Source organism: Phoenix dactylifera, unplaced genomic scaffold, assembly GCF_009389715.1.
Source record: "Phoenix dactylifera cultivar Barhee BC4 unplaced genomic scaffold, palm_55x_up_171113_PBpolish2nd_filt_p 002416F, whole genome shotgun sequence".
Classification (NCBI taxonomy): Eukaryota; Viridiplantae; Streptophyta; class Magnoliopsida; order Arecales; family Arecaceae; genus Phoenix; species Phoenix dactylifera.
This window is the reverse complement of record NW_024069639.1, coordinates 20,716-32,141: the sequence shown is the minus strand read 5'-3', so window position 1 is coordinate 32,141 and position 11,426 is coordinate 20,716. Positions and strand designations below refer to the sequence as shown.

The 11,426-nt window shown below is 38.3% G+C and overlaps 1 protein-coding gene and 1 long non-coding RNA gene across 4 annotated transcripts; one reads left to right on the top strand and one right to left on the bottom strand.

Moving 5' to 3' along the window:
- The first annotated feature begins 546 nt into the window (after positions 1–546).
- LOC120109574 (glutamate receptor 3.4-like) lies at positions 547–11,030 on the top strand. 3 transcript variants are annotated; one of them, XM_039123339.1, is made up of 6 exons: positions 556–1,280; positions 2,247–3,553; positions 3,665–3,942; positions 9,077–9,108; positions 9,237–9,643; positions 10,278–11,030. In XM_039123339.1, the coding sequence occupies exons 1-6, from the start codon at positions 977–979 to the stop codon at positions 10,698–10,700; spliced, it is 2,751 nt and encodes a 916-aa protein (XP_038979267.1). In that variant the 5' UTR covers positions 556–976; the 3' UTR covers positions 10,701–11,030. The 3 variants fall into 3 exon arrangements, 2 of the variants coding, with proteins under 2 accessions (XP_038979267.1, XP_038979266.1); XM_039123338.1 differs by having other exon boundaries at positions 557–1,280; positions 2,208–3,553; XR_005510410.1 differs by lacking the exon at positions 9,077–9,108 and having other exon boundaries at positions 547–1,280; positions 2,208–3,553.
- LOC120109575 lies at positions 4,499–6,833 on the bottom strand. The gene is made up of 2 exons (XR_005510411.1): positions 4,994–6,833; positions 4,499–4,660 (listed from the first exon to the last, which is right to left on the bottom strand). It is a non-coding gene; the product is annotated as an uncharacterized LOC120109575 (long non-coding RNA).
- Positions 11,031–11,426: the final 396 nt, after the last annotated feature.

The window sequence follows — 11,426 nt, the reverse complement described above, 5'->3', positions numbered from 1 at the left end:
AATAGCCTACCACTACAAGAAAGGTTGAGGTCACACCATACACCACGAGGGGCAAAAGACCATCCCATTGGACAATGCCTTTAACTTGGGCACGTATAAATTATGTCCAAGCTATGGCTAACCTTCTTTTAGTGGATTCCGAAGGTGTGTGAGATTCCGAAGCCAGGTCCTGTGATCCCATTCATGCGCTAGAACTAAAATGTTTTACAGTCTTGTAACAACACTTAATCACTCTAAAGAGCTACTCTATCATGAGATTTGACATTGCCAGTCTCAACCTCTACGCTGCTAATATGTAAACTTGGCCTAAAAGAATTTCTATGTACAGCCGAAAAGAGAAGATGCCTGGGTGCTCCAATCTTCCGTCCAAAAAAAAAAAAAGCTTCATTGCTACGTGTAACAAAGGTATTGGTGAAATATACCGCAATCCTGGCGTGCCATGCATACAACTATCTATTGAATTATTGTGGGCACAAAGCGTTGCCCAGCTGGAACAAATTTGAGCCACTTTTTGTGTGGCTTTCTTCCATGTTGCAATAATCTCCTTCCATATACCATTCCCTTTTGATAGGTGAAAGCACTGTTGCTTGCCTAATTTCCAAGCCTGAAAGAGATTCTCTCAAGGCACAACACCTTAGAGTCGGAAGACATTTGCCCAATTCTTTTCTTCTATCTAGTCATGGTGTGAACTCCTAAAGGCTCAAGCTCCCCCATAAACAGAGGGGGTTTAGGATCGGTCCTTATGCTTTCCTCTCTAAAACTGGTTGCTTTTTTCCTTTTTCCACCTCCTTTAGATGCCTATAAATACCGGGCAGTGGTCTCTCTCAGTACGGTTGTTCAGAAGTCGAATGCTCTTTCTTCTCTTCTCTGTTTCATAGAAGCTTAGAAACTAGACATCCCATAACGGCATTCAAAATCCAGGAGCCATCCCAATGAAGTCACTGTAAACTACTCAAACCAATCCAAGGATCCAGGGATGGCAACTGGGTCTGCCGGCTTCAAGGTAAGGCCGTCCATTCGATTGTTTGCTGTTTGTTTCTTGGTTGGTATGATTGGAACAACGGGAAGGGGTCAGAACAACACCAGCAACTCCTCAGTGCGTCCCGTGGTGAACGTTGGGGCTCTCTTCACCTTCAATTCTACTATTGGAAGAGTAGCAACCCTGGCGATCGAGTTTGCTGTGGAGGATGTCAACAAGGACACGAGCGTTCTTGCTGGGACTAGGTTGAATGTGATTAAACAGGACACAAATTGCAGCGGGTTTCTTGGAACCATGGAAGGTAACATGAGATTCTCATTTTGAGGTGTAGCTTTTATAATGGGCACAAATGAATGCTTTTATGTGTAAACCATTTTTTTATATTACTTTTAGTTCGGATGCTATGGAGATATTTCAATCTACAACTGCCTAGACATTTTTTATATATAAATATGTTTTACATATTTTATGTTCTTAAAGAGATCTTTATTGATCATCAGGGTCATTTGTTTGATAAGGAATGTTAAAACTAATAATTTTGAGCTTACTGGTATAATGAAACATTATTTATCAAGAACTAATGCGGGTATGTTTTCATTTCTGGGCAAAGTAATCCCTTTTCTTTTGATATTTTTAATTGCCAAATGGTTTCTTTTATTTTATTCAGCAAAAATTTTTATTTCTGCTGTAATTGGGTAAGGTTGATTACCATGTTGTGTTCTTCTCAAAATATAACTTTTATAGAGGAAACCATTTGTTCTAAACCACTAAAAGAAAGATATACTTCTTCAGTTTTATCTCTTCATGGAATCCCCTTGCTATCGATATGTTTGTGAACTTTATTCTTTAAAGGAAAAAAAGAGGTCTCTGAGCTTGTCTCTGAGATTTGTTAATTGTTAAGGATGTCCATTAGCCTAGAGTTAATTTCTAGTTTTAAAAACTTGCCATTAAAAGGAAGTCCTTTTCCCCTTTTATGCCGGTGAATTCCAAATCTTTTCTCCATACTTTTACATTTGAAATATTTAACTTACATTTATTTCAGAAATCATCTATTCATATCCATTCATTTGTGGAAGATAGAAAAATCTATATATCTTTTCGAAGCTTTACATGTCCCATAACAGTTCCATGGAAAAGATTATGGTCAATCACCCTTTGTTGCCTTCTAAATGCTTGAAGTTTTGTCATAATTTTCAGTAGTCTTTGTTTAAGACCCTTTTTGTTGCAGCCTTGCAGCTGATGGAGAAAGATGTGGTTGCCATTGTAGGTCCCCAATCCTCAGGGATAGGCCATGTCATTTCCCATGTCGTTAACGAACTTCATGTTCCACTCTTATCCTTTGCAGCGACAGATCCAACTCTTTCTTCACTGGAATATCCTTATTTCATTCGAACAATTCATAGTGACTATTTCCAGATGAATGCGATAGCCGATATCGTCGAATATTATGGATGGAGGAAGGTTACTGCCATCTTTGTGGATGATGACTATGGGCGGGGCGGGATAGCAGCATTAGGTGATGCTCTTGCAAGCAGACGGGCTGAGATCTCTTACAAAGCTGCCTTCCCTCCTCAGGCTGACATAAATATGATTACTGACTTGTTGCTTAAAGTGAACCTAATGGAATCTCGGGTTTTCATTGTGCATGTGAACCCTGACACTGGCTTGACTGTTTTTTCTATTGCCAAACATACGGGGATGATGAACAGTGGATATGTGTGGATAGCCACTGATTGGCTTGCTGCTACTCTGGACTCAACCAAACCTGTTGATCCTAACACTATGAGCCTTATACAAGGGGTAGTGGTTCTTCGTCACCACACTGCAGATTCGGATCTCAAGACAGGGTTTCTATCTAGATGGAATAATGAAATTAAAAGCTCGAGTACTAGTTCGAGCTTGAACACTTATGGGATGTATGCTTATGATTCAGTGTGGTTGGTTGCTCGTGCTATTGACCAATTCTTCAGGCAAGGAGGGGAAATTGTTTTCTCTAAAGATTCAAGATTGCATGATGCAAATGGAAGTACCTTGCACTTAGAAGCACTAAAAGGCTTTGACAGAGGTGACCAAATACTTGAGCAATTGTTACTTACCAATTTTACAGGTCTATCAGGTGATGTTCAGTTCGATTCAGATAGGAACTTAATCCATCCAGCATATGATATTATTAACATTGGTGGGACAGGCTCACGCTTGATAGGATATTGGTCTAATTACTCTCGACTTTCAGTTGTTGCTCCTGAAATTTTGTATGGGAAGCCACCAAACATTTCGACCAGCAGCCAGCAACTTTACAGTGTAATATGGCCTGGCGAAACCATGATGAAGCCACGCGGATGGGTGTTCCCAAACAATGGAAAACCTTTGAGAATTGGAGTTCCTAACAAAGTAAGCTTCAAACAATTCGTGTCGAATGATTCTGGTACTGACAATGTGAGTGGCTATTGCATCGATGTATTCAACACCGCACTTAAGCTGTTGCCCTACCCAGTTCCATGCTCATTTATACTAATCGGGGATGGTTTGACAAATCCGAATTATGATGAACTTGTGCATATGGTTGCTCAGAATGTGAGTATATCTTCCATCATGAATTTTTCTTTTCCCACTTTCCTTCAAGCTCTTAATTTTAGTCTTCTTTCTGCTTTCTTTGTGAATCCTACCTTAAGCCCTTTTTTTTAGAATCTTGATGCAGCTGTAGGGGACATTGCCATCGTCAGAAATAGAACAAGAATTGTAGATTTTACACAGCCATATGTTGAATCAGGCCTAGTTATAGTAGCTCCTGTCAAAAAGACGGACTCAATTGCTTGGGCTTTCCTGAAACCATTTACATTAGAGATGTGGTGTGTCACCGGCGCCTTTTTTCTTTTTGTTGGAGCTGTTATTTGGATTCTCGAGCATCGGATAAACGAAGACTTTCGTGGACCTCCACGCGAACAACTTGTGACAATATGTTGGTTAGTATCCTCTACTGCTATTGAGATTTCTTTTCTGCTAGAAGTATATGCTAATGAATATATGTTAACAGCAGCCTTATATGGCAGCACTGCTGTAGTAAAGAACGGAATAACAGCCACCAAGGTGGTAGCCTAGTGGTACTGGGCAGCAATTCTAACCATAAGGTCCCAAGTTCGAATCGCTGCGGCGACGATTAAATTGTGGACCGAAGCTCATTACTTTGGCCACTGCTTGGACTTGTGGTGTAGGACCGCTCTTGAACCGCTAGTAGCCGGGGTGGTGCCGGGTGTGACGTACTCATACGTGGGACTCGAGCCAGAGCTCAGAGGAGTAGCTGAGCCGGGCCTACGGGTGGGGAGGGTATGAGTAAAACCGGTCGGGGTGCCCAACACACGGCCATTTCTGCCCGCATCGAACATTCTCCTGGCGGGGCGGGGGCCCAGTGGGGGCTGCTACGTGAGGGTGGGCTTGTCCCTTCCTCCCCCCTACCCCTTTTTTTTAAGCAAAAAAAAAAAAAAAAAAAAAAAAAAAAACAAAACAAATTAAGTCTTGACATTAATTAGTGGCTATAAGTTTAACATGCACAATGAGGATTTCTGCCATTACGAGGAAACTGACTTATAAAATACAAGAGCTAAATCACCCCCAAGATATTTTTCTGTGGAAGATTAGCTCCAAAAATTGTATAAAATCCAAAGATCCTCTGAGATAATGCACCTGTCGGAATATTTCAAAATTCCGAGTCTGCCCTTCTTTGTCTTTTGTCTTTTTGTCTAGTGTACTTTCTTTAGTCCCACATTGGAAAGGGATAAAACTCAAAAGATCTTTATGTAATATTCAACCTTTTAACTTGGTAAAGCAAAGAAATAAAGTAGCCCACGCGCGCATGAGCCCAATGGAGGTCCAAGCCAAAATTGGCGAATCCGATTCGGAAACGTTTAACTGGGCGCGTCGCGCTCGATCATCACGCGATCTATTCTTAAGGACAGTGAAATCACGCCTCAACTGATAAGTTCTTCCTTCTCTCCATCTATTATTTTACAACAGCACCTACCAAAGTTTCAATGCATTAGTACTGGAGTTACCGAGGGCGATGCACATAGGTGCATCCTGCATGTAGCTTTGTGCAACATTTTGAAGTTTGCTTTTAATCCTAGAAAATAGGGTAATATTTATTGAGAAAAGTTCATTTTAGAACTATAACCAGATTCTCTTCATAGTTTACTGTCTTTAGTTCCAAGTAGTTTATGCCATCAAACTCTCAGCCTGTTCTGCTTGTTCCTTGTATGATAATTTCTCAAACACATGCATCATCTTCGTATCTAAACAATTAGTTTGTGATAGGTGATGTATTCACAACTTAGTAGCAACGTGTCTCTTAATACTCTTCAGATATTGAAGAAATAAACAGATCATACTCTGCAGCTTGAGGGTTCTTGAGAGTAAATTTATTGTGATTTGTTTTTCCATGAAAATGATATTAATATGATGCTTACCGTTTTAAGTTGGATTGAGCTGTCCGATCTCCAGTTTTTTTCTTACAGCACCCCTGGAACTTGAATCTTGCAAGACATATTTAATCTATGTTGAATTGGAGAGATGTTCTTAGTTGCAGAATGCAATCAATTTATTCTCAGAAAATTGGATTAATCATTTGGATGCACTCCCTACACTATCTAAACATACGAGATGAGTGAAATATATGCTTGCTTTTTATTTATTCCCAAGCTCTCTACAGCTTACCTAGTTGCAAGTAAAGATGCTTTTCACTATTTAAAGCCTTTCTACCCTATGTTAATATATTAAAATAAATCCAATTTCAAACATCCTGTACTTGTTAAGAATCTAATATAATTGATAAATATTGACACAAGTTTTATATACAATTTATATAAGAATCCTACAAGAAGTCCTGGATGTTCTAGTTTTCCCTAGAGTTCTCCATCTCACAGAACCTATGATACCTCCTCCAGATCCACTAGCAGACTCCTTAGTCTTCAATATTTTTCACAGGTTTAATTTTATAATGCAACTTCCATGTTCAGAAAACAAGCTTTTGTCTTTATGCCAATGCGCATGCACTTGCACGTAGCAGGGGGGCAGGCTATCACTCGATGACCTTGTGTGTCGTGCATGCATGACAATTGCTGCTGCTGTTATTGTTATAATTATTATTCTTTCAATAATGCTTTTCCCTATTTTCCAGAGTGGCACCTTTGGGAAATGTACATATTATCCTGTCTTGTACATGCATGTGCAGTGTAAAGGCATGTGATGGTAATTTAAATTAATTTCAATAAATATTCTTAATGTTTTCCCTTATCAATATGAAACATATCATTATATTGTTTATGGACATATATATATATATATATATATATATATATATGGCTGTTAATAATTATGCTAATCTTATAGTATGGAACCTTTTTGATCGCATATATCTTCATACATAGGGACATATATTGCAAATCTAACAACCAAGAAAGAGTGAGGAATAAACTAAGCTTTATTTTGCTGCTAGCAAAAGCTTCGATTTTTGTAACTAACCTTATATCATCCATTTTAGTTGTAAAGTTGTAAGGACCCATTTTTTTTGTTGGGTACTGGGCCGCATCACGTGCTTGGCATGTGTGGCAGGGAGGAAGACTCCAGATAGGAGTCTTTCTCTTGCCCATTTCCAACTTCTTCCTCCAATTCTGCCGGAGGAAGGAGTCTAAGGAGACCAAATTCTTTCATGTTGTGCCCGATTTTCATCTATAAAAAAGTCTCTTTCCTCCTCCTTTTGCCTCTACCTTGGAAATTCTCCCATTAGAGGTAAAGATCCCTAGATTCTGTGGGATATACTTGGGGATTTCGCCATCAATCCGGCCGGAAGAGCTTGCTGGAGGTAAGTCTTTGTTGTTGGTTTCTCTATTCTTCTCTTTCTTTTGGTTGTTAGGCCACTGTCTTTCTGTTGAAATCCAGACAAAATGATCGTGAATGGGGTCTTCCCTGTTTCACGTTCTTTTCTTTTGTTTTGTCAGTCGTCACCGAACGTGGCACGCTGCTAGCATCGCCGTAGGTCATTGGCCACTAGGGGTATCCAACCACAAGTGCCATCAAGAGCCTCCTCTATTTCGAGAATGAGAGGGAGGGAAGGAGAGAGGGCCTCACGACTCTCTTCTTCTTCCCATATTTTCTCTCTCCTCACTCTAGTTCCTTTCTCTTCTTGTTTCTCTCTCTTCTTTCTTTCTCTTTTCTCTCTCTATCTTGGTTTTTTCTCTCTTTAGTTGAGCAGGATAGTTTGGGTGGAAAGGAACTAGTAGGTAGTCTTGGGTTACTATGTGATAGTAAATTCTTTAGTAGACCAGCAGAGGATTCTAGGTTGTTGGATACCTTGGATAATTTTTTATGTGGATTTAGTTCTATGTGAGAACAATCTTCTGAGTAAGAAGACTTTGAGCAGGGTTTTGTGCACCCCGATTCATAGATTGCGGTGTGAACAGATGATTAGTCTGTTTAGGTTTTCAGGATATAGTGGTAAGAATTCTATACACTGGTCTGCATGACTATATATATTTTGCTCATATGTATGTATGATATGCTAATGATCGAGATAAGTAAGATGCAAGAATTTTTTAATAGTTCTTATATTAATTATGTTTGATCATATGCTTGTGATTAATATTATGATGAATGATATATGAGTATAAACTTACATTTGCACCAGTCAGGCTAATGGATGCGTGGTGCTGTGGACTAAGCATAGTAATTGATTGCTCCATCAAAAAAATGCGACACTTATCATCACGGGCAGAAAATGTTACCATGGTTAGTCTTATAACTAAACATAAATATGAACCTGTGTAGACTCTGGGCTAATCTCGTTACTATCAAATGCCCTGCCAACGGGCGTGAAACATGACACTTATTGGTTGCCCTGTCACTGGCAGAAAATGTGACACGTATCAATATCCTATCACGGGCGAAAACGTGATCAAAATTTAGCCCAAAGTTGAAAGGATATGGGTCTTAGACTCGGATTGGATTGCAGAAAATTTAATGAAAGCTACTGGAATTAGTGTTGAAAATTTAAATTGATATTGTATGATGTATCGCATTGAGTGGGTATAATATAGATATTTAATCGTATATGTGAAATTTTGTTTATTTTGAGTATTGCTAATTGCCGACTTTGATTTTCGTGATATTTTAATTATTTTCAAACTGTATATTATTATGAATAGTCGTAAGTGTGTTTAGGGATTTTTACTTGCCTGTAAAGCTTATATCTCTTGTTGCTTTTCTTTTTCAGAGTCATAGGATACATATATTTTGGATAGGTTGGCATAAAGTTCGTAACAACAGTCATTAGATAGTTAGGTAGTTTATTTTTTAAATGTCAATGGACAGTTAAAATTTGTATTTGAATATTTGAATTATTTGATTATGATGGAATTAGTAGTTGGATTCTTTTTTGTTATAATCTGTTGATTAAATTTATGAAATTTATTGAAAAATTGTTCATCTAGGCCTTGCATGATCTTTTAGAGCACCGCTCTAGAGTTCATGCGGCCACGTTACGTGGCCGACCCTAGATGGTGGGGTTTGGGGCATGACAAAAGTAGCAAACAATGCATATATCTGAATTTGCATTATATCCTCCCGGTTCACTCTAAGATACCAGTTACTAGTTATTCAAATTCATGTCAAGTATATGTTCTTGTCTAAAGCTTCGAGGTAGATCCTTCCAGGTAATTCAGAGCATATTTTACTGTTACAAGCTTTGAAGTAGCACATTCCAGTTAATGAACATATTATATTGTTTTAATACATGGACTGTTTTAATCTGCTGTCTCCTATAATTGCCATGGGCTTCCATTGTATGTCTGAATCCAAAATCCTGACTAAAAATATATTATTTTAACAATTTAATCACATAAAAATCTAAATAGGTTCCAATAACATGCTGAGTGCTTGCTTCAATCAAATCCTATAGTTTTCTTAATCAGTGATTTGCATATTTTATATGTTTTTAAGAATTTATTGTTCAAGCAGCCTACTATGCCTCTACCATCCTGTGTACGTATTACATTGTTGCTTTTATTCTTAGAACATGCAATAATTTATTCCACTGTGTTCATCTTGCAGGTTTAGTTTGTCGACAATGTTCTTTGCTCACAGTACGTCAATCTTGCTGTTTGATATTTCGAAATTTCTAAGCATTCAGCACGCATTTTGGATCTATAATCCATGTTTCAACTACTATGAAATATTTAAGTATCTGAAAAGTTTTCTGTGATCTAATCAGGGGAAAACACTGTGAGCACCCTTGGACGGTTTGTGCTGATCATTTGGCTGTTTGTTGTACTAATTATCACCTCAAGCTACACTGCCAGCCTAACATCAATCCTCACAGTTCAACAGCTTTCCCCAGGGATCAAAGGGCTTGACAGCTTGATCTCAAGCTCTGACCCTATTGGATATCAGGCTGGAAAATTTTCAAGAAATTACATGATAGAAGAACTTAATATTTCTCCATCCCGTCTGGTACCTTTAAATTCACCTGAAGAATATGCAAGAGTTCTTGAGCTTGGACCAAAAGGTGGTGGTGTTGCTGCAATTGTAGACGAAATTCCATATGTTGAGATCTTCTTGTCTATCTATTGCCAGTTTCAGATGGTTGGTCAGGAGTTCACCAAAAATGGATGGGGGTTTGTAAGTACTTTCGTTTCCAAATATTGTTGGTATCTATCAACTATTTTCATGAGTTAACTTAATGCGATAGATCTCACTGATCCATCATTTGCAGCCAATATTAGTTTAGGATATTTCAAAGATTTGATTATTAGCATGTATTCACATTTCACATTCTAAAATCACGGTGATCTTGTCTTTTGCATGGTTATATTGAAAAGTCAAATTGATTTTTCAGGATTAGGTGTTCCAATGTTCATCAAAATTCAAATAACTTTTAGAAACATTAACTTGTAATCATTGACAAGGATTTACAATCCTCACCTTGTGATTTATATTACAACTTTCTTTAGCAACAGAAACCTTCAGTCAAAAAAGTCTGATATTTGAGATAAACAATCAAAACTAAGCAAAGTAATATGTGATTTTGGAAGTAAAAAAAGCTAGGAGAACTTTAATCTTTTATCTCCACCGATTACGAAGATGTTACACTTTGACAATAGATGAGAGGTTTTTTCATTAATTTTTCTTGGGTGAATGCATTTGAGGATTTATTTCTTCTTTTTTCTTTTTTTTTTTGATTTCTTCTTGTTTAGTGCATAGATATTGCATTTTCTTCATTCTCATAGAGGGTTGCTGAATGTTTCCCAAACAGGCCTTTCAGAGAAACTCTCCCCTTGCAGAGGACCTATCAACTGCCATCCTATCATTGTCAGAGAGTGGAGATCTCCAGAGAATCCATGATCAATGGTTAGCACGTAAAGGATGCACTTCAGAAGTGACTGAAACGGACACAAACCGGCTGAGCCTGGGGAGCTTCTGGGGCCTCTTCTTAATTTGTGGTCTTGCATGTTTCATTGCTCTCTTGGTATTCTTCATACGAATATATTGTCAGTATAACCAGTACAATACAGGAGAATCTACTGAAACCAGGACAAGTGATGGGCCTCAACCCAGCTTAAGTATATTCAATTGCTGTAAACGTTTAATTCACTTTTTTGATAAAAAGGAAGAAGAAGTCATGAGGGCTATCAGCGGGAAATCAAGTGATAAAAAGAATGAAACCTCTCAGAATTAGGATGGGCAACCACTGTCGCCTGTGTAGAAGGTAATTTTGGGCCAAGTAGTATGTGCGTCTTCCTGCTGCTACTTGTATTTCCTTTGGAAGATAGTTATACTCCGAAGAAGAGAGCAAGTCCTCCATATCTTCTATTAGTGATTGCTGATAACCATTCCAAACCGCTTTCTTGACTGAAACCTCGACAGCTTGTATGCATTACTTATAGGATTCCAACTGAAATGTAATTTTCTTTTATTTTTCCTGGGCCAATGAAGACACCATTTGCAGATTGTATGGTCATAAAATTTACTCTAATTGAATACAAATAGACTTCTAGTTGTTAATAAAGGGAATGTGTCATGAAACTATCAGGCAGCTATTTTATATCACATGTGAAAACATCCATTAAGCTCTGCTTATAGCTTTGCAAGCACCATCCTTAGTCAGAGAAGGGGACATCTGAATTAATTGAAAGTCTCCTTTTTTTTTAACCACCCACGGTTTGAAACTTATGCCAATGTTGCCCTCCAGCCCATGGCCCAGGCCCAGTCAGGATGAGGGCTCGCCTGTAAACCGGTGCCCCTCCATCCAGAGAATAAGAGCAAAGGGTTGGTGCACGCTCTCCTTATGTCACACGCTTCCCTCCCGCACATGCTCTACTCCTCCCCACGCCACATCTCCTCTTCCTTTATATTTTTCTTTTAGAGTTTTTTTTATAAATATCCTTCTAAAAATTCAAATTTA